Raw genomic sequence first — 26,843 nt, 5'->3', positions numbered from 1 at the left:
GATAATGTTTTCATTTTTTGTAGAGATGGGGTCTTGCCATATTGCCCAGGGTGGTCTCGAACTTCCAGGCCTTAGCCTCCAAAAATGCTGGGATTACAAGCAAGAGCCACTATGCCCAGTCTTTATAGTTTAATTTCATAGGAACTTGTCCATGGTGGAGGAAATGCTGATAAAGGAAAGTAGAGAAAAATACACTTTATTTCCTATTTAAGTAGACCTTATTTTGTTTAACTATCCTGATACTGATAGGGCAAGTATTCTATTATTAAGTAACTATTTACATTCTATTAACTATACTGATAGGGCAAGCATTCTATTAGGTAATTACGTATATTCTATTCAAACAAATTAGAGGCCTTTTAGAAAAAAAAAAAATAGAAAGGTTTAAACTGCTTGAAAAATAAAGGGTACATGACAAATATTTACATATCATAGAAAAGAATATTCAGATTGCGCACAAAGAACTTATAAACACAGATAATAGTAAGATACAAAAACATTAAGCAAACGAAGATTAGTATCTTCAGAAACGTTGTATGTTTGGCAAAAGCTCCTATAACAAATAGTAGGAGGCCGGGCACAGTGGCTCATGTCTGTAATACCAGCACTTCGGAGTCCGATATGGGTGGATTACCTGAGGTCAGGAGCTCAAGACCAGCCTGACCAACATGGCAAAACCCCATTTCTAGTAAAAATACAAAAATCAGCTGGGTGTGGTGGCACACACCTGTAATCTCAGCTACTTGGGAGGCTGAGACAAGAGAACTGCTTGAACCCAGGAGGCAGATGAGATCATACCACTGCACTCCAGTCTGGGCAAAAGAGTGAGACTCTGTCTCACACACAAAAAAAAAAAAAAAAAAAAAAAGAAACTTTTAGATGTTCCCACTTTATACCAAAATCTATGTGCCTACACATACCAATAAAGCCCTTCTTTGCTAGCTCCATGGTGAACCTCCTTGTGATCTTTTCCAATTCATTATCCTGTAAAATAAGAAAACAACAAAAATGAAAGAAAAAATTGATATAAAAATCACTTGAGATTATAGCTAGCATCTTACTTTCTATTTATAGTACATTTTCATATGTCTTCTCATGTAATCCTTAGAACAACTCATAAAGTAGGCATTGCCATTTTAAAGGTGAGAAAACAAGGGATCAAAAAAGTAGGTTATAAAAACAAGATAGTAGAACTAGGGCTCAAATTCCCATTCTACTAATTCCCTACTGAAAAACACACAAAATCTTAATTAAGATTAATTGAAATATAATTATATTCCATTTAAATGGTGAATTTTAAAGAGAATAAAAATCATATGCATTTATGTTTGAATACAGATAATTTAGTATTACGTAAAGCATGGTGACAACCAGTTTGAATTAACTTGGAACTGACTGGATAAAAAGTAAGGTTTTCATAGTCTTAATTAAGATATTTGTCACTAGAATGAGATCCTGACATAATAACTTCAGATCACAGTAATACTTTTTTTCTTTTTGAGACAGAGTCTTGCTCTGTTGCCCAGGCTAGAGTGCAGCGGAGAAATCTCGGCTCACTACTATCTCCACCTCCTGGGTTCAAGCAGTTCTCATACCTGAGCCTCCTGAGTAGCTGGGATTACAGGTATGCACCAATACGCCTGGCTAATCAGATCACAGTAATTCTTAAATATGGGTATAAGTGTCTAACAATATGAAGATATTAATTAAGAAAATAATAAAATAAAAAGCAAAAAAGTAGAACAAAAGACTCATAAAAACAAAACCAAACAAAACAGAAAATGATAAAGGATATAGATATTAAGTAGGTGATCTTTATATAGCAAAACACTCAATGAGTTAATTCTTTACATTTTTCTATTTCATTTGAAAAGCAATACGGACTACTGATCTCACTGATATAGGGGATACAGAGAGGTCCAGTAATTTCAAGTCCTTCATAAATGCACTGTGTGCACAAATGTCACTTTGAGGCCGGGTGCGGTGGCTCACGCCTGCAATCCTCGCACTCTGGGAGGCCGAGGCAGGCGGATCACCTGAGGTCAGGAGTTCGAGACCAGCCTGGCCAACATGGTGAAATCCCCTCTCTACTAAAAATACAAAAATTAGTTGGGCATGGTGGCATGCACCTGTAATCCTAGTTATGGATCAAGGAGAATCGCTTGAACCCAGGAGGCGGAGGTTGCAGTGAGCCGAGATCGCGCCATTGTACTCCAGCCTAGGCAACAGAGCAAGACTCTGTCTCAAAAAACAACAACAACAACAAAACAAATATCACTTTCATACTTACAGTATAGCTCTTGGGATTGATCTTAACACCAGCTTTAGCACCCCCAAACGGCACATCTGAAAGAGAAGGCTGATGGTTGCTATACCATATAAATGTTAAAAAAGTAAAATGACAGAAAGCACCACACAATATTAGAAAAACGTGATGCTTTAAGCTTGAATTTCTGAAAATTCAAGAAATAAACCTACCATCATTTTCTAAACTGTACTTCAAGCAACATTTTATTGAACAGAAATTGTTCAATAAAATTGGCTAGCCAAGTTCTAAGACATATTTAATCAGTGCTCTTTACCACTTCTAAAACATAATAGCTTATCTACTATCCTTCTACTATAATTTGGTCTTATTTACAGAATGTGTTGAGGAATTGAAAACAAAGATCTAGACTTAAAATCCAATTAGCTCCTATTTTTAAAAATCCCCATGTTAAAAAGAGGCTGTATCTTAATTTAGACTAATTGAAAAATGATGCAGGTCTTAGCACAAGTTAAAAAAAAATCAGTTCTGATAAGCTGTACTTCTATAGCATCTTAACAGTAACCATGTGTTATGTTTATTTCCTCAGAGTTCTCATTAGGCAGCAAGAAAGGCGATCACTTACCAACCACTGCACACTTGTATGTCATCAGAGAAGCCAAAGCTTTTACTTCATCTACACTCACGTCAGTGCTGTAACGGATACCTGGTGGTGTTTTTTAAAAAAATGTGTTGGGGTGGGTGAGAAAGAAGGGGATATATTTAGAACAAACTTAACTATGATTTCACAAGACAAACATCACTCTGCAATGAATTTTTTTACACTTCCCAGAAGGCTTTTTTATGTTCCTTTTACCTTTGATTTGGGTGACCTGGTTGCAGGGAATTCAAGAATTCAGCTTGCTTTTTCTGGCGGGGGGGCGGGGGGGTAGGGTTGGTTGGGGTGGGAAACAGGGTCTTGCTGTGTTGCTCAGGCTGAGTGTAGTGGCACAGACATGGCTTACTGTAGCCTCAACCTCCTGGGCTCAGGTAATCCTCCCACCTTGGCCTCCTGAGTAGCTGGGACCACAAGTGCATGTCACTATGCCCAGCTAATTTTTGAATTTTTTGTAGAGACAGGATCTCATCATGTTGCCCAGGCTGGTCTCAAACTCCTGGGCTTAAGTGATCCTCCCACCTTGGCATCCCAAAGTGCTGGGATTACAGGTATGAGCCACTGTGCCTGGCACGAATTCTGCTTTCTGATAATTCAGAAACACTGGCAATGAATAGTCACCAGGTTCAAAATACCGTATGTCTAAACAGAGGTTTTGGCTTCAAATGCGTATACTGAAAGAGATCCTTACCTGCTATTCTCCTTACCCACGGCCAACCTCTTTCAATTTGAAGATGAGAAAGCCATTTTCCCTTCCTGAGGCTGAGTGATTCCCTTCACCACTACCGTAAGAAGGGGAGGTAGCCAAGCAGACAGGTGCTAGTGCCCCTGTATCTTGTAGCCATTAGGTGTTGGTATAGGGGATACAGGAAGTGGGGCTGCCCACTGCTTTGGCTTTAGGGGTCTTGGTCAATTACCCTTCCAAGTTTTGGAGTGCTAAGCCACCTTTCTTTCTCTATAGTCCATTGCTTCTCAACCCCAAGGAGGAAAGTCTGAGCGGGGTCGACATTTGACTGCACAGTGCTTGGGGCACTGTGTGTCTGTGTGTGAAGGATACCCACAAGAAGCTGCAGAATTTTTTTCTACCCCCCCACTCCCAACGGATTTAGCACCTCTCGAAGGGCTGGGTACAATTTCCACTGGGAGTCACAGGTAAGTAATGGGAGCTCCAGGGACATCTCGTTTAAAGAATTCTGAGAATAAAGATTTTTCAGATAGAAAATATACAGTATCTCATGGACTGGCAGTTTGAGAGAACTTCCCTAGTCAATTTTAAAAGCTAGTTTTTTTATATGTTTCTGAAAACATCAACCTTAATATTGATCATGTTATAAGAGAATGTATTTATTGTACACATGATCATAAAGAGCATATTCTGAAGCTGAGCATACTTATTTCGTCTACTGTAAAAACAACAAATTATACTTAAGAGTATGTGCTTAGAACTGTATCTTGTATATAATTGATTCTCAAATTGTGAAATAAATGTACTCATTATTAAACTTTTAGAATGCAAAATTACAGGTAATTTTTCTAGCACACAGCAGATATCTGTATAGTTCACTCCCCCATTTCATTCAGGTCTCTGTTAAAAACTTCATTCTGAGAGGCTCTCCCTGACCATTGTATTTAAAAGAGCACCTCTTTCTCACCCCCACTTTCCTGCCTCTCCTACCTTACTTGTTTCTTCATATTGTTTATTATTACTGACTTTGCATTATACATGTGTTTATTATCTGGCTTCCCCACCTGGTGAATTAGCACCATGAGGGCAGACTTTGTTTTGTTCGCTGCTTTAATTTCTGGTTCCTAACATAGAAAATGGCATATATCAGGCACTCAAATACATGCTGAACAAATATACAAATATTCCGACTCTCAAAATTTAAAAAAGAAAAGCTACAGCCACAAAAAATTTTGACATACATGTAAGTTTTAAATAACTTACCATAAGCTGGCCGGGCGCGGTGGCTCAAGCCTGTAATCCCAGCACTTTGGGAGGCCGAGGCGGGTGGATCACGAGGTCAGGAGATCAAGACCATCCTGGCTAACACGGTGAAACCCCGTCTCTACTAAAAATACAAAAAACTAGCCAGGCGTGGTGGCGGGCGCCTGTAGTCCCAGCTACTCGGAGGCTGAGGTGGGAGAATAGCGTGAACCCGGGAGGCGGAGCTTGCAGTGAGCCGAGATCGCGCCACTGCACTCCAGCCTGGGCGACACAGCGAGACTCCGTCTCAAAAAACAAACAAACAAACAAACAAACAAAAACTTACCATAAGCCTCCACGCATATCATGAAAGGACTCAAAGTATACAAAATTGGGGATGGGGGTGATGGAGAGATGATGGTCAAAGGGTACAAAGCCTCAATTAGGCAGGAGAGGTAAGTTTTTTTGAGATAGATTGCACAGCATGGTGAATACAGTAAATAATAATAGATTATACATTTGGCCCAATGTGATAGTTCATGCTTGTAATCCCAACACTAGAAGGCTGAGGTGGGAGGATCACTCGAGCTCAGAGTTTGAAACCAGCCTGGCCAACATAGTGAGACCTCATTTCTACCACAACAAAAAGTACTGCACATTTCAAAATCACTGAGTAAATTTCAGATGTTCTCACCAGAAAAAATGATAATGATTTGCAATTGTTTCCAGTGGTGAACAGGTTAGTCAGCTTGACTTAATTATGCAATGCTGTATTCATAAATCATAAAATTACTTTGTAGCTCATAAATATATATCTACAATTTGTCAATTTACAATTTAAAAAATAAAAAATTTAAAAAGAATTTCCAGTCAGATGAGGCCCATAGAAAAGGAAAAAAAAAATTGTAAACAATATTAAGATTGATCCTTTGTATCTTAAAAAAAAAAATTGAGTTGGGTGTGGGGGCATGTGCCTGTAGTCTCAGATGCTCAGGAGGCTGAGGCAGGAGAATCGCTTGAGCCCAGGAGTTGCAGGCTGCAGTGAGCTATGCTCAGGTCACTGCACTCCACCCCAGCAACAGAGCTAGACCTTTCCTCAAAGAAATAAAAAAAATTGTTTAAACACTAAAATGTGCTTTTCAAATTATTCAAAATGCTTCTAAGTAATACCACATATTATTTAATGATAACTACAGTAAGCCAGGGAAACGGTCAGGCACTGTGCCCAGGTCACCCAGCCTGCACCATCTGCTTGCATGGGGGACGCTAACGCTGCTCTCCTAGGATGGGTGTCATGACTGGGAGGAACATCACACATGGGGAATCTGGCACAGTGCCCTGCAAGTGGTCAATATGCAAATCTCAACTATTACCACTGCTATAACAAGTATTACAAAGTAATGGCAGGTAATAAAGCAATTAAAAAGTCTAAACTGACAAGAGTTTGAACAAATGACTTGGTAAGTTTATTACTTCTACATAAATTCACAGGAAGTGGTAAAACAATGTATTAATTAAGAACTAGTATTTCTTCTCCCACACATAAATCATTTTTCATTGCTTTTTTAGAGCCTGTGGAAGTCATCACATTATTTTTAATTTTCCTTGCTTTCTGAAGTGGAGGAGAAGTTACTTTCTTTTAACTTAGAAACTAAAAAAACAGAAGCATTCAAATGGCAAGCCTAATATTCTAGAAATAGATGCTATTAAAAATTAGAAACCAGACCCTTCCTTCCACACAACAGTGTAAACAAAATGTCCACTTTATTATAAGTCATGGAACGATATGAGTCAGAAACTGTGTGTATAACAAAAGACATGTTCCACTGGATGGAACCCAGGAATTCTTGTTTGTAAAGTTCAATTTTCTTTCCTAGCTACACCCATTTAGAGAGCTCAACTGCTAAACAGGGAAGAGAGGCAGTTTCACAAATTACCTCTCACAGCACAGGCATTTTCTGTAGGCTATGAACCAATAAAGGTTTAGTGAACAATAAAGGTTTAGTGCACAGGAGGAGCGATAAAGAAAGTACCAGCTTAGTGGAAGAAGCCACGGAGCCGATACAGTAGGGACAGGGAGGGGATAGAAATTAATGCAAGTGATACTGCCTGGGCTAAAGAAGAAATATTTTCAATTTCTAGTTAACCAGTGATACATACATGTTTTTAATTCTAGAAATTGGCAAATATCGAGTACTGGGTTACCTAAACTGTTAATCTGAAAAACAAAAAATTTTAAAGTGTAACCATTAATAAAATACTCTGCAGCAATACTTGAAACAAAACAATCTCCAATAAGACACGATGTACCCACACACAGAGAAAGCCAGTTAGTCTTCCTTCTCTAGGTTTGGAAACCAAAGACAACTATCAAAAATATACTGTCACCTGAAAATTCTTAACTACATTCTAAGGGGCACTAAGAGATTTAAGTAAGAGGCCGGATGTGGTGGCTCACGCCTACAATCCCAGCACTTTGGGAGGCTGAGCTGGGCAGATCACTTGAGGTCAGGAGTTTGAGACCAGCTTGGCCAACATGGTGAAACCCCATCTTTACTAAAAATACAAAAATTAGCTGCGCATGGTGGCATGCTCCTGTAGTCTGAGCTACTCCCAAGGTTAAGGCGGAAGTTACAGTGAGCTGAGATTGAACCACTGCATTCCAGCCTGGGCAACAGTTTGAGACTGTCTCACACACAAAAAAAAAGTAAGAATATGACTGTAAAAAGGAAGGTACTCTACTTAACTCAATGGATTCGGAAAAATTAGCACAACTGGAGAATGTGAAGGACAAAATGATGTGACATATACCTCAAAGTTCTGAAAGGCAGGGAAAGCCTAGCACTTTTGAATGCCTACTCTCGTTCAAATATACTCAATTTGAAGTTGTTCAATAAAGTCAAATAATAGGTAAATACATATACATACAAGAAAATCAGAAAATCTTAAAATATTTAAGCCAAAATGAAGCAAGAAGGATCTTATGTGGTCTGAATATTGTCACATTTTATAAAACCAAGCCTTTTCTCCTTCAGCACAGAAGGCTGAAGGTTTACAGGAGATCAAACAGGGGCACAGAACAGAAACTAGAAGGAGGAAGGAAGAGATGTTTTATACCAGAAATGGAGAAAAGTAAATTACATTTTTGTTTCCCAAAGTCTTAGAGGGTTGGGCATGGTGGCTCATGACTGTAGTTCTAGCACATTGGGAGGCTGAGACAGGAGAACTTGAGCTTAGGTATTTAAGACCAGTCTGGACAACATAGTGAGATCCCATCTCTACACCCACACCCACACACCCACACCCACACACACTAAAACTCTGTTAGACTCCATTGATGAATTACTAGTGTTTGGGATCAATTGGGTTTTTGGTGAACTGTGCTAGTAGAAATGAAGGCAAATACTTCTAACCAAGAGCAGGAGTCCATGGCTGGCTAAGGTAGACAGTGAATGGGCTTGGTACACAGGTGTTGGCCACAGAACTGATCTCGTTAGAAACAGGGCCTAAAAATCAAGGCCACACTGCTGACAAAGTAATCTGTGCAGTGAGCTCACCAGAGGAAACTAAAGACACACCACCCATGAAGTTTATTATTTATCAATCTCAGTTAAGCTGGAGGAAGGGCTAGAGATAGAATGACGTACATACCACAATGGGAACTTTTAAATCATTCCTTCTATTCTGAACAGAAACCGACTAAACAGTTATTTTATGTTAACTGGTATCCAGATGTTTCCAAAGAATATTAGTGAAATGCAGACATCTGCAACTATACACGGCACAAAGCACCGCTCTGATTTTTAACTTAATTACCACAGATATTCCTTAGTATGCTCAAGTCTAATGAGCAGTGCATGTTAGGTTTCTCTAGGGGAAATAAAAAATCAAAAGCAAAAACTAGCTTAAGTTGCTATAGTGATGAAGAAAACAAACCAGCTCATTACTTTAAAAAAGATTCAGTGAAAAACCACAATTGACTAAGCTTGACTTTTTCTTCCTTTTCCTAGCTGACTCAAAAGCAAACACACAAAAGCCTCCAGCTAGAGTCACTGTTTTGTTTTTTTTTTGTTTTTTTTTTTGAGACGGAGTCTCGCTCTGTCACCCAGGCTGGAGTGCAGTGGCCCGATCTCAGCTCACTGCAGTTCCGCCTCCCGGGTTTATGCCATTCTCCTGCCTCAGCCTCCCAAGTAGCTGGGACTACAGGTGCCCGCCACCTTGCCCGGCTAGTCTTTTTTTGTATTTTTTAGTAGAGACGGGGTTTCACCGTGTTAGCCAGGATGGTCTCGATCTCCTGACCTCGTGATCCGCCCGTCTCGGCCTCCCAAAGTGCTGGGATTACAGGCTTGAGCCACCGCGCCCGGCCGAGTCACTGTTTTTTATAATCAATAATTAACAAAACATTTATGAAAATTCAAGTGGTTTTAAAATTACTTGAACCTGGTTCTCTTAATAGGGTTTGATTTATTCATCAGAAATCTAATTTCCAGTTGTACTTTCTCACTTTTCAGGAACTATTTATTCAATAACCAAGAGTTCTACCAGAAGCACAGAACCCCCAGAAAAGCAAAAAGGCCTCAGAACAACTCTCAATATTCACACGATAACTGTCTTGCCACTCACTCATCAGATTATATTTTTTCATTTAATATTAATGTACCTCCTAACCCACAATAATGTAGAGTAACTTAATTTAAAATGAGGAGAGGAAGGTTAGAAGCAGGGTGGAACTATTAATGACCACCGGCAAGTAATGATCATCTGAAATACTACGTCTCAGATAAAAATTCAGACATTCAGCACTGGGAAGGAGCACTGCATACAGGAGCGAAGAAAAAGTATACACTTCAGGCTGTGCATGGTGGCTCATGCCTGTAATCCCAGCACTTTGGGAGGCTGAGGTGGGCGGATCATTTGAGGTCAGGAGTTCAAGACCAGCCTGGTCAACATGGTGAAACCCTGTCTCTAATAAACATACAACAAAATTAGCTGGGCATGGTGGTGCGCACCTGGTAATCCCAGCTACTGGGGAGGCTGAGGCAGGAGAATCGCTTAAACCTGAGAGATGGAGGTTGCAATGAGCAGAGATCGCGCCACTGTACTTCAGCCTGGGCGACTGAGAGTGAGACTCCATCTCCAAAAAACAAAACAAAAATAGAAAAAAGAAAAATTATACTTTAATTGCTTTAGCAGCATCAATATACTGTTGTGTATAAAGTAGGCAAATACCATCTTAGATTTTTAATCCACTATCTAAATCTTTTACTTTAACCTGAATAAATTTTGAAGAGGTAACTAAGCTTTCTGGGAAGCAAATGTTTAGCCGATACTGGAAAAATATAACCTATTGACAGATAAAAGAAAAAAAGGAAAAATACTGTTTTTCATTAAAAATTTAAAATTATAATACACATGTATATATTTCTATCAAAATTTAAATACAAAAAGAAAGCTGAAGACTCCCTTGACTTCCACTTGTGACCCCAGTCTTCTCCTTGGGGGTGACTATTCTTAGCAATATAAGTGTATATCCCTCCAAATCATGTTCCCTGCAATTATATATGTACATATTCATAAGACATACAGCTTTGTTTTGTGTTAGGTATTTAACTTACAGCCTGATGGATGGAAGATTATGCATTAAAAGGGGGATTTTGTTAATTTTTCTTCATAGATTCTCTTATTCTGATCTTGATTAACAGTAACTTGGCTGCACTTTCACACCAAACAGGTCTTGGAATCTGAAATGATGCTAGTTAAAATGGTGAATATAAAGTTGGATTTAGTAAAAGATAAAAGTAACTTGTTATTAAAAAGGTTCAAAGAGATAAAGGCTTGAAACCTCAGCTATCCAGTTTCATATAAATTATTTACAAGTCTAGGTGATATTTGAGATGGGTCTTAAGAGAGGAAGAAGAATCCTAGGGAGGGGGAGGCGAGGCATGGACAGGCAGAGAGACTGCACTATGCAAGGGCATGATGGAGAGAAGTACGTGCCTGGATTTCCAATTTTCCTGAGGACAATTTTACACCAGATCTTCTTTATTTTAAAAATCCAATCCTTTTTCTTAATAACCCTGTCTGTCCCTGATACCTCCATTTTTCTCTACCAGTCTCTCAGGCTAGAAATTTTGTAGTTATCTTTGCCTCTTCTCTCCTTCATCCAGTAAATCCTACCTGTTGGGAATACATTACTGTGCTTTCTTCAAAATGTCTTATCTGTCTTTTCTTTTTCATTCTCTGCTATTAACTATAATTCATTCTCAGTTTCACTATTGCCTGGCTTTCTGTGCCCTGCTAGGTTCATCATTATCCATCCAACAGACATAAAAGGAAAACTGTTTCTACTCACACACTTCTGACACCAAATGTGTGGGTTTTCCACACTAAGCAGTTCACCAGTTCTCCACAGATATAACTTGGGTGTCCTGCAATTCAGTTCTGACACTGACTACTGGGGTTAGCACAGACCCCACAGCTCAAGGGCTCAGTCTCACAAGACTGTTCCCTACTTCAGATGCCAGTTCTAAGTCCTGGGTGCCCAGGGCACCCACACTTCTGTCCAACTTGGCTACAAATCAGGGGGTTCCCATGACCCCCTCCTCAGGTTCAATAATTTGTTATAAAGGCTCATAGGACTCAGGGAAACATTACTGATGTAAAGGATACAAATCAACAGCCACATGAAGAGGTACACAGGGCCATGTCTGGAATGTCCCCAGGGCAGCTTCTGTCCCCCCTGGAATTGGGAGTGTACCACCCTACCCATACACGGACGCATTCACCAACCTGGAAGCTCTCTGAACTCTCCCCACACTCCACCCATCAGTTAGAGTTTGCATAGAGGTTCCACTAGGAGGGCATTACTGATTGCTGATTAAACTCAATCTTCAGTCCCTTTCCAATCTCCAGAGATCAGAGGGTGGGGGTGAAAGTTCCAAATTTCTAATTATGACTTGGTCTTTTTGGTGACTAGCCCCCACCTTGAAGCTACCCAAAAGCCCATCAAGAGTGTCCTAGTTAGAACAAAAGATGCTCCTATCACTCAGGAATTTGCAAGGGATTCAGGAGCTCTGTGTTGGGAACCAGGCAAAGAGACCAAATATATTTACTGTCACAAGTTCTTATTTCTCATTATTTACAAATGTAGTTTGTCCTCCTGATCCCCTTACACACAGTTCCACTTCCTGTCTTGGGTGAAGTCACCCCCTCTTTATCTGAAATCGCCTTATCCAACTCCTATCCAGCCTTCTCTGTTCCCACATCAAGACTGTCTGTCTGCCGGGCGTGGTGGCTCACGCCTGTAATCCCAGCACTTTGGGAGGCCAAGGAGGGTGGATCACATGAGGTCGGGAGTTTGAGCCCCGCCTGACCAACATGGCAAAACCCTGTCTCTACTAAATATATAAAAATTAGCCAGGCGCGGTGGCGCATGCCTGTAATCCCAGCTACTTGGTAGGCTGAGGCAGGAAAATTGCTTGAACCTGGAAAGCAGAGGTTGTAGTAAGCCAATATCGTGCCACTGTATGCCAGCCTGGGCAACAAGAGCGAAACTCTGTCTCAAAAAAAACAAAAACCAAAAAAACAAATAAATAAACAAGACTGTCCTTGGTATCCCTGAACTCCTAGTGCAATAACACATGATTTAGTTTTTTTTTTTTTTTGGTCATTTATTGACTGGTTCTAGGAAGGGAAAATGTAGAAACAGAATACTGAGCGAATGGCAAAACAAAAAAGACATAGTACAAAAGAGAGTTTGGAGTCTGCTCTACTTGGGAGAAATAAATGAAAAAAATATTCCAAGAAATAAAAAAATTCAACTTTGGTTTTTTAAAAGAACCCTCTGCATAAAGTTCAGAGATCTTGCCTGCAGGAACAAAAAACACAATAGAAAAACTGATTTACTTAGAATATACACTATAGTTCATAATAAAAGCAGTCCTTATTTGGTAAACCTCCAATACGAGTACACCCTTGGTTATTTCTTTGCTCTTTCTCTCTTGGCAAAAAAGAAAAAAAAATTCATGCAAAATCCTACTGAGGCCCAATATGTACAAAATATTTTTTAAAAGTCCTGTGTTGATATATTTGTGATAATGACAAATGATAAAAGGAGCCATACTACTGACAACCTTTGTAATTTTCATTTGTCATCTTTCACATTTTCCTCTAGCCTAGAAGCAAATCAGATGAATTATGTCTGATAGACTTTCTCCAAGAATAATAATCAAGAGAAATAGCAATTCAGGATAAACAAAGCATTTTCTTTTTTTTTTTTTTTTTTTTTTTTTTTTAGACGGAGTCTCGTTCTGTCGCCCAGGCTGGAGTGCAGTGGCCGGATCTCAGCTCACTGCAAGCTCCGCCTCCCGGGTTCACGCCATTCTCCTGCCTCAGCCTCCCGAGTAGCTGGGACTACAGGCGCTGCCACCTCGCCCAGCTAGTTTTTTTGTATTTTTTAGTAGAGACGGGGTTTCACCGTGTTAGCCAGGATGGTCTCGATCTCCTGACCTCGTGATCCGCCCGTCTCGGCCTCCCAAAGTGCTGGGATTACAGGCTTGAGCCACCGCGCCCGGCAAACAAAGCATTTTCTTAGTTTTTAAGAAAATGCTAAAAGTTTTAAGTTTTCTTAGAAAACTAAGAAAGTAAATTCAAAATTATTCAGTAGAAAATACTTAAAAATAAATGGAGTACACACGGGTAGAGAAATGAGTTGTTCTGGCTAACACATTAATCTCTTAAAACACCAAAGTCTTCAAACCTCTTTTGATGGAAAACTCTTTAAAATGTTATTTCAGGTCTTCGGAGTTGGGTGTAGGGGAAAAAGGTTATTTCATTTCTTTAGCAATTAGAATAAATGGACCTCTAGAGATATCATCTATGCTGAGTTTTATATGCAAAGTTGTTTGAATATGTATTATTTTCTAGGAAGATATGTATTATTTTCTAGATAGATATTTTCTATCTTCTAATCGCTTTTAACAGAAATTTCAAAGGTATCTATGATCCGAAGTATTAGGAAGTATTGTGTCAAATGCATGAGGTGGCTCTCAATCAGTGCTTAGGATGAAAAGCCTAAGATACAATTTGTAACTTTTTGCACGAATAAATCCCAGACCACGATTAAGGTGGGTGCTGGAATCCGATGCCCAGAATCTGAACCCCAAGTCCACTACGTACTAGCTGTGTCACCCTGCCAAAGGACACTTCACTCCTCAACCTTAGTAGCCACATTTGGAAATCAGGGACAACAGTGTATTGCATGAGGCATAAAAGCAATGATGCATGAAAAGTTCTTACATGCATTGTTGCTATGAGGCATAGAAGCGATGATGCATGAAAAGTTCTTAATAAAATTCCTGGCACACACAGAGCTGAATAAATGTTAGTCCTTGCTAATATTTGACCTCGGTGAAGGGAGTTGACCTCAGTGAAGGCAAAATGTGTGTGGCTGCAGAATCTTTCAGGTATAGTTGCCTTTTTGCAAAGATAATCGGAAGGTCTTGCTTGAGCAGCTCCTTCTCCTGGTTTGTTATCTTGTCCTTAATAAAGCTTTTCCTGCCTTTATCAGTAGTATTTCACATATTAACAATTCCAACTTGATAGTGAACACCTGAATCTGTATTAATTTCTGCCTCTGGAAAGAGGAAAATACTGATTCATTTGGATAACTAGTCAGTTTTAGACAGCGGCATTAGATTTAAGATTGTTCATGGTTATATTGGGGAAAGGACTTGGGGTAGAGCTGCTTCATTTTTCATTTTGTAACTTTCATTACTATTTGATTACGTGAGTCATGCATGTGTATTTTATGGGTTTGCTGAGTACAAAATTTATGAGCTATTTATGAATCAATGTGCTCTATTAAAGTGATATTAGAGATTTTTCTCTTCATTACTTACATTGTAAAAGCCTAATTATTTAGTAAAATAAATAGAAAAAAAAAAACAGAATGGTCACATGGCAGAGACTAGTGTCTAGGATTTTTTCAACATCTACAGGTCAATATTTTAGTTTTTAATGGTTACAGGCAGAACCCTTAGTATTTTTAACATAAGTAGATAAAGATCGATTTTCCTAAGCAATCTGAATTATTAACAGTGGTAAACCCAATTTCTTCCCACTATATGCCAAAAGTTCAGCCTTAATTTTTATTTGTTGTACTTAAACACTACAAGTTGTATTGAACTTTAATATATTCTGGTGCTCCAATTTTTTTTTTTTTTTTTTTTTTTTTTGAGACGGAGTCTCGCTCTGTCGCCCAGGCTGGAGTGCTGTGGCCAGATCTCAGCTTACTGCAGGCTCCGCCTCCCGGGTTCACACCATTCTCCTGCCTCAGCCTCCCGAGTAGCTGGGACTACAGGCGCAGCCACCTCGCCTGGCTAGTTCTTTGTAGTTTTTAGTAGAGACGGGGTTTCACCGTGTTAGCCAAGATGTTCTCGATCTCCTGACCTCGTGATCCGCCCATCTTGGCCTCCCAAAGTGCTGGGATTACAGGCTTGAGCCACCGCGCCCGGCCAGGCTCCAATTTTTGATGCCTTAATTCTCACAAAGTATACTTTGGATAATGAGTGAGCAGTGTTTGTCTTCCTGCACGTGGGGCTTTACTGCCAAAAGCAAACTTGCTAAATGGATTCATACAAGTGACAGAAAGACTGACAATCTGATGTATAGATCACTACCATTACCATGGGTCTTCACTTTCTAGTATACTTGGGAGAAAAGACGCATTTGGCTTCCATGAAATAAAAAGGCAAAAGGGCAACACAGTCCTGTATTTAAATAAGATGTATTAAAAACAGTCACCTCGGGGCAAAGTGCTTTTAAAAGACATACACATAAATTACCTATCCTCTAACTGAACTTTCAGACAAGTCCTACATTAAATTCACCTACAAAGGTTATATTTTATCTGTGGCAGCAGATGCAGACACAGTCACTTAAAAATAATAAAAACTGTGAGTTTATTCAAAGTTACCTAAGTTTTGATGGTTGTCAATTGAGCATAGCAAAATAAGTCAGAAACATTTTTCCCCCAGTGAAGGCAGAGAAACATCTCATTTTAAATCAGTATCAGTGCTTTCTATATTCTTCCCTTAAACAATGACATCCCAGAGGCTGAGGGCGTCTTTAACCCTACATTGACCCTTGCATTACAAGATTCCACTGTTTCCTTCTGGCATTTTGACTTTTAAAAACTAGTTACTGGGCTAACATAGGGTACACTTTTTGGGGTACTAATATTTGTAATTAAAAGACTCAGGGTCAATGTATGAGAGAACTCCATCTACGGTTCATCAACTATATGTAAATTATGATAATTTTAGAAAATTTTATGATAGCATCAGTGATAGGGAATTTTAATAGTTTTAATACCAAGACAACTGGGGGGCAGACTGGAAGAGAAAGTTAATTGACTACTACCATCAATAAATTGCTATTATCAATCTGTACTTTCCCTCCAAACTGACTTTTAAATGATAAACTTCCTTCTAAAAAGGTAGACTGGTCTCAGGCAGAACCATAGCAAACAAACTACAGACAATTTACTCAGAGAAAGTTAATAGAACAATCTTTGATAATATTTCCAAACACACCAGAACCTTTGAACCAGTCTTCTCAAATCAGTCGCATATTCTCACAATATGCCCCTTTGCTAGAAATATTTTTAAGGCCTCACTTAAACTTCTCTTCAGATCCTATAGCATACTCTTTCAAATCCTTAACACAGAAAAATCTAACAGCCTCAGGTACATGTGGTAACTGGGAAAAGAGAAACACAAAAACTGTATTATTAAATATTTACTTGGAAAAAGTACACATCAGCCACCAAGTCTTAAAACCATCTGCTTCCCTTACAGAGATTATTACTAGATGGCTGCTTTGCTTCAACCTCAAGAATTTTAATTTAGAAAACTCAGGCATAAGCTTGCTCTTGAGGGCAAATGAGAAATAGAAAGTTGAAGGTAGGAAAAAGGGTGGAGAGAGGCAGATGAGGTTTTTTTTTTTTTTTGGCAAAGAACCAATGGGAGAGAAGACAGGTTAGTGGGGAAAGGGAAGAATATGCTAAAATATGCTTAAGAGGGAAAGACAGAATTTCACAGGGATTATCCAAGACATTTAAAAAAAATCTCAATCACCTAATATATTCTGTGTTTCTAAGACTACAGCGGGACCACAAAGGTTAACAATTTCTTAGACGTTAAAAAAGCTTTTAGAAAGGAGACCTGTCCCTCTTAGAATGCACATTCTCTGCAAACAAGGGTGATAAATGGTTAGATAGATCTGGGGGGTCTTGAACACAAAGCATGGAAGGCTACAGTACCCAAATTTTGCTGATCAAACAGTATACTGTTTACTAACCACACTAAAATATTTAAGGGCTTTCATAGCTATATAATCTTCCCCAATCCAGAAAGCCTTTCAAATTCCTGAAGATAATAAATTTATCACTTTGTAGAGGCCAATTTTCTTTGATGTTCTATCATCTTGCAATGCTTGCAACAGTGTATTAGTAACAATTCAGTTTCTCCACGTTTACATGCTGGGAGTTAGTTAATAGCATGCTTTTTTGTAAATGGGATAAATAGAACAGAAAGTTGTATCTTACACAATAGTACAAGCAAGTGCTACAGTAGTAACAGTGCTTTGGTATGGCTGACCCAGTTTGTTGCTAGGTTCAATATTTTGGTATTAAAACTGCTGTGGCAACAAGAGAAACAGGACAAACTATGGTAAACGAGTTGCTTCAGTGAGTTTGTGGAGCTGCGACTTATAAAAACAGGAGCGGGTTGGGCATCTAAAAAACCGAAGAAAAAGGATTGCAGAGACCAAATCAGATCCTGCAGAAAACCACATACACTGATTTATCTGTACACCTTTTAAAGGACTGGCAAATGCTGCCAACAAGATAGCAAAAAATCAACTTCACGTCCGTTTTAAGAAAACGATGCAACTCAATATTTACTATACATTGCCTGAACTTCCTCCAACATCCTTATTTGCCTTTCTTTGGAGTCTGAACTTGTATTCCTGGTTTGGAGAATAAGGGAGTGGTATGAAGAAGGAAGGCAATGTAGGAGACTGACGGTATGTATATTTTATACAATTTTGAAGCTAGAAAGGAAATCAGAGGTCAAAGTGGTTCAAACATTGGTTTTGGCTGAGGAAACCAGAGCTAGAGGATAATAAGCTCCAAAGTTAAGTCCTAGAAGTGGGTGGGGTCAATGCAAATTTAGTAAATCTTTAAAAGCAACCTTTGTTCCCACTTCTGGGAATACCCGCACCGCTCAAGTTTTTCCGGCACAGAGAGGATTTCTAAACATCCTTAGAAGTCAGCGGGCATAATTGAAAGGGCACAGAACCAGGTTTACTGAGACAAGGGTCTAGCCCAACATTCTCTGTGCTTCTCCGCCAATCCATCTCCAAGAGGACTGCTCGCCTCCCTGGGCTCTTTATTCCATATAATTTTTCTTTTTTACAGTAGACAAAAGTGGTTTGTCCTTTCCATTTTAGGTTATTAAAGAGGTATGGTGCAATGTATTGGGGGAAAAAAAGGAAAAAAAAGCTCTCATTTGCTCGAAGAAAGCAATCTGACCATAGAGGCCAAATCTACAGACATTCAATGATTTAAACTACAGGATAACCCAGTGACTACCAAACAGTATCTGACCCCTTTCTTCACGTATTATATCTTTCCTGAGGCTCAAATTCAGTGCTAGCCAGACCAGTACACACCCCCAGAGCTATTTCATTCCATTGGCTGGCTGGCTGGCCACCCGCAGCCTACAACCTGTAGATTTACTGTCAGGACGCCCGGTGTTTATTTCTCAGAGATATTACATTGCTTGTGATTTTTTTTACGTGTTTTTCCTTTTCTTGGGCATAAAACAACCTGTCAGAATGGGAAAATCACTTAATTGAAACGATTAACGCGTGATTAGTAAATTCCTTTGGTTAATAAAACTGTCTAGATTTCAAACTTAGAAGCCAAGTCATTTTCTATGTTCCTATATATCTGTCACTTTCAGGACAGGAGTGAACAAATATCAGAAAATAATTTGACAGTTTGCATTTAGGGGAGAGTCACAGAAGCCCAAGAATACCGACGAGGCATTATCACACGCGCAGGTCATTCCCTTTCCTAGAAGTGTATTTCGGCAGGACCCGCCGTGTGTGACACAGACACCGGGACCAAAAGAGACCGGTGCAGCATCTACTCTGCATGCAAGATTGACACGTACAGAGGCCCGGGTGACGGCGCGGGGGAAGAGGGAGGCCAACCGCATGATGGTTTTAAGGCGGAAAAATCACCATCCACAGAGCCGGCCACATCCGAGGCGGGGTGACCCGGGCGGGGACCCGGCCAGCCCCAGCTGGGCTGGACTGGGCTGAGCAGCAGCCCCGCACGGGCAGGAGGCCGGAGGGGAGAGCCGCAGGGGAGGCAGGGAGGGCGGGAGGGGCCCGGCCGACGCTCACCTCCCTTGCAGGGCGTGCGGTGCTGGCTGTGCTGGGCCCGGTAGCCTTCGATGACCTCCCAGGAGCCGTCGTCGCGCCGGATGGGGAAGGAGAGACTCAGCACATGGTTGCAGGGCTTGATGATCCGCAGGATGCCGCGCACCCGGTTCCGCTTCTGCTCCTCGCTCTCCCGGGTCCTCAGGTCCTCCACCAGTTTGTCCTCCACGATGCTGGCGCCGCGGTCGAAGAAGCCCTCCACCATCTTGAAGAAGTTGGGGTCGTCCTCGCGGTCGGCCACCGCCTCGCTGTAGTGGCGCCGTGCGGCCAATGCGAGCCCCGGTTGCGGGGCGGCGGCGGGCTGTCCCCGGGCCCGGCCCAGCAACGCGGCCGAGTCGGCTGCCGCCGAGCCCAGGGCTGCGGGCCAGGCCCGGGACAGCAGCAGCGCTTCGCCCAGGTAGCGGTACATGGCGGCAGGCGGAGGGGAGGTGCGTGATGGTCGCTGAACAGGAGTGCTTTCTCAGAGTCTCCGCGACTAGGGAGGAAGGGTCCGGCGCGGGTTGCCCTTTTAAGCTGCAGCTTCCTGCCTGCCCGGCTGTCCCCTCCCCTTGGGCGCTCGCCACCTAACGGGAAGGACGGACTTCGGGGGCAGGGCGCCGCCCAGGGCGCCGGGCCTCCGCCTCCGCCGCGGCCTCGCCCGGCCTCGCTGGCGGCGGCGCGTGCCGGCTGGGCGTCGGGGGCGCGCAGGGGCGGGCGGGCTCGGCGCGCATGCTCGCGCGCCCATGGGAAAGGGAAAGGGAAAGGGAAAGGGAGGGGAAGGGTAGGGTGGGGTGGGGTGGGGCGGGCCCGCGGGCGGCCGGATCTGCTGGCAGGCCGCACCCGCCTCCGGCTGGGTGCTCAGGTATGTGCACCGCGGGGGTCCCCCAGGGGGGTGGGAGGTAGCCCAGGGAGGTCGGGGTCGGGGGCTGGCCTCTGTGGGGCGCTGAGAGGCCGAGTCCCGGGGAGCGCGGCGCGGGTCAGGCTTGGCGGTCTGGTCGGGGACCGGGTCGTGTGAGTCACGGGCGCCCCTCCTTTCCGCCCGCGCGCCCTCGGAACGGGCGGCCCACCCTGGCCTGTCTTCGGGCGGCCTCAGGCCGGGGCCGGGTGTGCGGATGCTGACACGTGGGCAGGAAAGCGAGGCAGAGCCGCCGCCGCGGAAGGCCGGGCTGAGGGCTAGGCGTCACCAGCCAGGGCTGCAGAGAGCTGCGCGGCACCCGGAGTTGGATTATGTGTGGCTGGCGTGAGCTGGAAAGGAGTCAGTCGCCCACAGGCTCTCACCACGCGAGTTTTTCTTGTCCCATTCAGCTGCTCCGCAGTATGGAGATCGCATAGTTAACGCACGTCGTGGTTGTGTCGCCCCACAGCACTGACTGTGCTTCGCCTTTGCAGACAGAGGCTCCGGGCTGGCGCGGTGGCTTACGCCTTTAGTCCTAGCACTTTGGGAAGTCGAGGCTGGAGGATGACTTAAGCCCTGGAGTCCGAGGCTACAGTGAGCTACGATCGCTTCACCGCACCCCAGCCTGGGCGACAGAGGGAGACCTTATCTCCCTCTGAAATAGTGTAAAATAAGGAAACTAGAAATGCGATAATGCCCCCAGGAAATTATTTCTCAGGAATGTATGTATTTGTTAAATGGTTCAGTATATGATTTATTTTTTTATTTTATTTTATTTATATATCTGAGACGGAATCTTGCTCTGTCGCCCAGGCGGGAGTGTGGTGGCACCATCTCAGCTCACTGCAGCTTCCGCCTCCATGGGTTCGTTCTAGGGATTCTCCCCACCTCAGCCTCCCGGGTAGCTGGGGTTATAGGCACGCGCCACCACGCCCGGCTAATTTTTGTATTTTTAGTAAAGACGGGGTTTCGCCGTGTTGGCCAGGCTGGTCTCCCAACGCCTGACCTCAAGTGATCCGCCCGCCTCCGCTTCCCAAAAAGTGCTGAGATTACAGACGTGAGCCACCGCGCCTTGCTTCAGTATATGATTTATAAACTTTATGCTATACGAGGGTTCAGTTATGTATTTATACATACTTGATAGGAAATGCTAAAGTTACGCATTTCTATGGATGTCTTTGGCGCTTTTAAAACTAACGAGGCCGGCACGGTGGCTTCCGCCTGTAATCCCAGCTCTCTGGGGGCCAAAGCAGGTTGATCGCCCTGAGCCCAGGAGTTCAAGACCAGCCTGGACTCATCTCTATAAAAAAAAATAAATAAATAAAGCTCTAATGACAGTCATTAAGACAAGCTACCAAACGCCACATTACTAGTGTTAGCGATCTCCGTGTACTTGGGTGGTTTTAAAATGACACCCATTTGATCCGCAGAACGGCGGTGCTTCCTGATATGTTCACGTTATTCGTCTTTTAGAATATGGAAGAGAAAGTTCTTAGTTCTCGAAATATTGTGTAAAATATAAAGTGACAACCTGGATCTGTTAAATTACATTCATCTATCTCAGTGTACTCTCGCAGTAAAAATTATCTTTTTATACAGGTGGAACTTTATATTTTAACTTACTTGCTAAATAAATCATTGCCATTAGTTGTATTTGCACTGCGTTTTTCAGTGAAAAATATACTCTGACCTGAATCCTGAATTTTCATTGATGGTCAAAAGATTAAGGTATCAAATTTCCTTTTTACTAGATGTATTATCGTTTTACTCTCTTACATCGCAATCCCCCACTCCTGCAAAAAACCCTTGGAGTTTCAGAATAACATGATTAGCATCAGTAAACATATGGAAATATTTTTCTTTTTGGGTTAAATTATTTGGTTATGTTCTGAGGAAAAGGGTTTAAAAGCTTAGTTTTATTGTCTTTGTTTATCTTTATAACCTTAGCCTTCAGAAAAATAAATGTTTCACTGCTGCTTCTGTGGCTTGTTCACCTGAATTCAAGAAGGTGGAATTGGGCCTAAGGAGGTGTCTTACACCTGTAGTCCCAGCACTTTGGGAGGCTGAGGTGGGCGAATCACTTGAGGTCAAGAGTTCGAGACCAGCCTGGCCAGCATGGTGAATCCCCATCTCTACTAAAAATACAAAAATAAGCCAAGCATAGTGGGGGGCCTACAAAAATTAGCAAGGCGTGGTGGTGGTGGGGCGGTGCTTGTAGTTCCAGCTACTTAAGAGAACCGCTTGAATCAGGCAGAGAGGTGGCAGTGAGCCAAGATCGTGCCATTGCATTCTAGCCTGGGCAACAGAGCAAGACTCCATCTCAAAAAAGGAAAGGCAGAATTGAAGAAGCTTTGGAAGAGGTGAGGAATAGAGTTGTGGAAATTACTTTTTTTTTTTTTTTTTTATTGAGAATCTCCTATGTGTAGGTGCCTTGCAAACTGGCTTCACGAGTACCCTATAAAATAGATATTTTTATTTTTAAAATGATCATTATGTTTTTGTTTTGTTTTAGACAGTCTTGCTCAATTGCCCATGCTGGAGTACAGCAGTGCAAACTCAGCTCACTGCAGCCTCTGCCTCCCAGGTTCCAGTGATTCTCCTGCCTCAGCCTCCCAAGCAGCCGGGTTTACAGGTGCCTGCCACCATGCCCGGCTAATTTTTTTGTATTTTTAATAGAGACGAAGTTTCACTGTGTTGGCCAGGCTGTTCTCAAACTCCTGGCCTCAAGTGATCTGCCCGCCTTGGCCTCCGAAAGTGTTGGAATTACAGGTGTTGAGCCACTGCACCTTGTCATTGTGTTTTAAAATTACATGCAAGTAAAAAAATGTGAAGAGTAGAAATAGGTTTTTAAAAAGCAGAATGAAATTATCCATCTCTTCCCCCATTTAGTGAATATTTGGAGTATTTCTTTTCAGACTATAGGTATTATAATTCCTGATTTATTAGAAGCAGGGAGTGGCTGGGCATGGTGGCTCATACCTGTAATCCCAGCACTTTGGGAGGCCGAGGCGGGCAGATCACCTGAGATCGGGAGTTGGAGACCAGCCTGACCAACATGGAAAAACCCCATCTTTACTAAAAATACAAAATTAGCCTGGTGTGGGGGCGCATGCCTGTAATACTACCTGCTCGGGAGGCTGAGGCAGGAGAATCGCTTAAACCTGGGAGGCGGAGGTTTCGGGGAGGGGGAGGTTTCGGTGAGCCGAGATTGCGCCGTTGCACTCCACCTGGGTAACAAGAGCAAAACTCCATCTAAAAAACAAAAAAAAAAGAAACAGGGAGTGAGGCCCACAGAAACTAAACAAGTTGTTGATGATCACCAAGCTTGTAAATAGGCTGAGATTCAAACCTGTGTATCAGACTCCAAAGTTATCCTATTTATACTGTTCCAAGAAGTATTTTAAGTATTAGTTCCATTTAGTTAGAAATTATGTACTGTGATATAAAGTCTAATGAGTTTCAACTTTACATTTATGATTACTTTTGTAAAATATACAGATAATTTGCAAAGTAAAGTTTTTTGATTTTTATTTTTTGAGATAGGGTCTCACTATGTCACCCAGGCTGGAGTGCAGTGGCACGATCACGGTTCACCACAGCCTCCACTTCCTGGGCTCAGGCAGTCCTCCCACCTCAACCTCCTGAGTAGATAGGACTATAGGCGCCTGTCACCACTCCCGGCTGACTTTTGTATTTTTGGTAGATGTGGGGTTTCACCATGTTGCCCAGGCTGGTCTCGAACTCTGGGCTCAAGCGATAAGCCCGCCTCTGCCTCCCAAAGTGCTGGGATTACAGGTGTGAGCCACCATGCCCAACACAGTGAAGTTTAATTATTCATAGTAATTTCCCATTCAAATGAAGACCAAAATTCAGCTTGAAGGGAACATTCGATAGCATTCCACTAAGTCAAATGAGTTTTCCGCCTTTGAGTTTTCCTTAGCTGGTTTAAAATTCCAGGTCTGTTTTTCTTGATTCATAGCATGCTTTTTTCTCTCTTAAAAATATTTTAGAAGAAAATTGTTAGGATTTAGAAAAACATAGCATATAAATTCTTGAACCATTCATTTTAAAAAATAATTTAATTTGAAAAAGTAAAAATAGGCCGGGTGCGGTGGCTCAAGCCTGTAATCCCAGCACTTTGGGAGGCCGAGATGGGCGGATCACGAGGTCAGGAGATCGAGACCATCCTGGCTAACACGGTGAAACCCCGTCTCTACTAAAAAATACAAAAAACTAGCCGGGCGAGGTGGCGGGCGCCTGTAGTCCCAGCTACTTGGGAGGCTGAGGCAGAAGAATGGCGTGAACCTGGGAGGCGGAGCTTGCAGTGAGCTGAGGTCCGGCCACTGCACTCCAGCCTGGGCGACAGAGCGAGACTCCGTCTCAAAAAAAAAAAAAAAAAGAAAAGGTAAAAATATACTTTCTACTTTCTGTCTCACTACATTGGTCTATTCTGGACTTTTCCTGTAGAAGGAGTGTGTGGCCCTTTGTAACTGTCTTTCACTTGGCATAGTATTTTAAAGGTTTATGCATGTAGCGTGTATCATGTACTTCATTTCTTTTTATGGCTAGTTTTTGTTGTATGACTGTACCACATTTTAAAAATCTATTCATTATTGATTGACACTTAGATTATTTCCACTTTTTGACTATTCTGAATGATGCTGCTGTGAATATGTATGTGCATATGTTTTCAGTTCTTTGGGTGCATTTATACCTAGGAATGGTACTTCCATGTTTAAATTTTTGAGGTACTGCCAAACTGTTTTCCACAGTGGCTACACCATTTTAATTCTTACCAGCAGTGAATGAAGGTTCCAATTTCTCTATTTCTTCACCAACACTTGTTATGTGTGTTTTTTTATTATAATCATCCTCGTGGGTATGAAGTATTTTTTTGCAGTTGCTTGATGACTAATAATATTTAGCATCTTTTCATGTGTTTATGGGCCATTTTTATGTCTTATTTGGAGAAATGTCTCTTCAGATCCTTTGCCCATTTTTAAGTCAGGTTGTCTTTTATTGAGTTGTAAGAGTTTTTTTAATATGTTCTAAATATAAGTTCCTTACCAGATATATCATTTGAAAATGTTTTCTTTCATTCTTTAGGTTATATTTTCCCATTTTTCTTAGTGACTTTGAAGCACAAGTTTTTAATTTTGACGAAGTCCAATTTATAAATGTTTTCTTTTGATACTTATGCTTTTGGTATCATATGTAAGAAATCATTGTCTAATTGGAGGTCATGAAGATTTACACCTTTGTTTTCTTCTAAGAGTTTCATAGCTTTTGCTTTTACATTTAGGTTTTTATCCATTTTGTGTTACTTTTTGTACATAACGTGAGAAAAGGATCCAATTTCATTCTTTTGCACGTGGCTATCCAGTTTATTTGTTCAAAAGACTTTCTTTCCCATTGAATTGTCTTCACACTCTATGAAAAATAAGTTGACCTACATGTGAAAGTTTATATCTGGTTGCCAGTTCAGTTCATCCATATGTCTATCCTTATACCAGTACTACATTGTCTTGATTACTTTAGCTTTTTTTTTTGTTTGAAATGGGATCTCACTCTGTTGCCCAGGCTGGAGTGCAATGGCGCGATCTTGGCTCACTGCAACCTCTCTGCCTTCCAGGTTCAAGCAATTCTCCTGCCTCAGCCTCCTGAGTAGCTGGGATTACAGGCGCGTGCCACTACACCTGGCTAATTTTTGTATTTTCAGTAGACATGGGGTTTTACCATGTTAGTCAGGCTCATCTTGAACTCCTGACCTCAGGTGATCTGCCCTCCTCGGCCTCCCAAAGTGCTGGGATTACAGGCATGAGCCACTGTGCTGGGCCGATTACTCTAGCTTTGTAGTAAATTTTGAAATTGGGAAATAAGAGTCTTCCAACTTTTTTTTCCCCCAAGATTGGTTATTCTATGTCCATATGAATTAGTATCATGTTATCAATTTCTGCAAAGAAGTCAGCTGGAATTTTGAGGGGGATTATGTTGAATCTACAGATCAACTTGGGAATTAGTGCCATTTTAACAATATTACATCTTCTGATTCATTAACATGGGGTATCTTTCTGTATATGTAGGTCTTTTAAAACTTCTCTCAGGAATGTTTTATCACTGTCAGAGGATAAGTTTTGCACTTCTTAAAACCGAGTAAGCTAAGTTAGCAATTCCCAAAAATGATATGAGATGGTAACTCCCAAAATTCTGTAGCATAACAAGATTATTTCCTTAATGGCAAGCATATTCTAGCCCCAGAATAATTTAGAATCAAGTATAGAATTTCAGAGAATCAAGGCTGCAGCAGTAATACTTTGAGTCTATATACTTGTGTGTATTTGGCTTAAATGTTTTGGGAGAATTGGCCTTTAAAAATTTAAGATATTTGTTATTTCAAAATAAAGTGTGTAATCAACTAATAAAAAACAAGTTTTGTACTTTTTGTTGTATTTATTACTAAGTATTCTTTTTGATGCTATTGTAAAAAGAAATATTTATTTATTAAGAGATAGGGTCTTACTGTGTGGCCCAGGATGGCCTTGAACTCCTGGGCTTAAGACATCCTCTTGCCGCAGCCTCCTGAGTAACTGAGATTACAGATGTGCACCAC

General features: G+C 41.6%; 2 protein-coding genes across 2 annotated transcripts in view; one reads left to right on the top strand and one right to left on the bottom strand.

The window, feature by feature from the left end:
• The window catches only part of GLUD1 (glutamate dehydrogenase 1), a 38,827-nt gene extending 18,787 nt beyond the window's left edge, over nt 1-20,040 (bottom strand). Inside the window, exons 1-4 of the mRNA XM_010374113.2 lie at nt 19,324-20,040; nt 2,892-2,972; nt 2,291-2,346; nt 921-984 (exon numbers count right to left, since the gene is read on the bottom strand). Coding sequence (XP_010372415.2) covers nt 921-984; nt 2,291-2,346; nt 2,892-2,972; nt 19,324-19,768 — 646 coding nt within the window. The 5' untranslated portion in view covers nt 19,769-20,040. The remainder of the gene's footprint in view (nt 1-920; nt 985-2,290; nt 2,347-2,891; nt 2,973-19,323) is intronic.
• A 74-nt stretch (nt 20,041-20,114) lies between these two features.
• Nucleotides 20,115-26,843, top strand: part of SHLD2 (shieldin complex subunit 2) — an 81,274-nt gene continuing 74,545 nt past the window's right edge. The window contains exon 1 of the mRNA XM_010374110.2: nt 20,115-20,200. The gene's annotated coding sequence lies outside the window, so the exon portion shown is untranslated. The remainder of the gene's footprint in view (nt 20,201-26,843) is intronic.

The sequence above is a fragment of the Rhinopithecus roxellana genome, chromosome 11, assembly GCF_007565055.1.
Source record: "Rhinopithecus roxellana isolate Shanxi Qingling chromosome 11, ASM756505v1, whole genome shotgun sequence".
In the NCBI taxonomy this organism is placed as follows: Eukaryota; Metazoa; Chordata; class Mammalia; order Primates; family Cercopithecidae; genus Rhinopithecus; species Rhinopithecus roxellana.
Note: the sequence above shows the minus strand (reverse complement) of the source record. Positions and strands in the feature narration are given on the sequence as shown.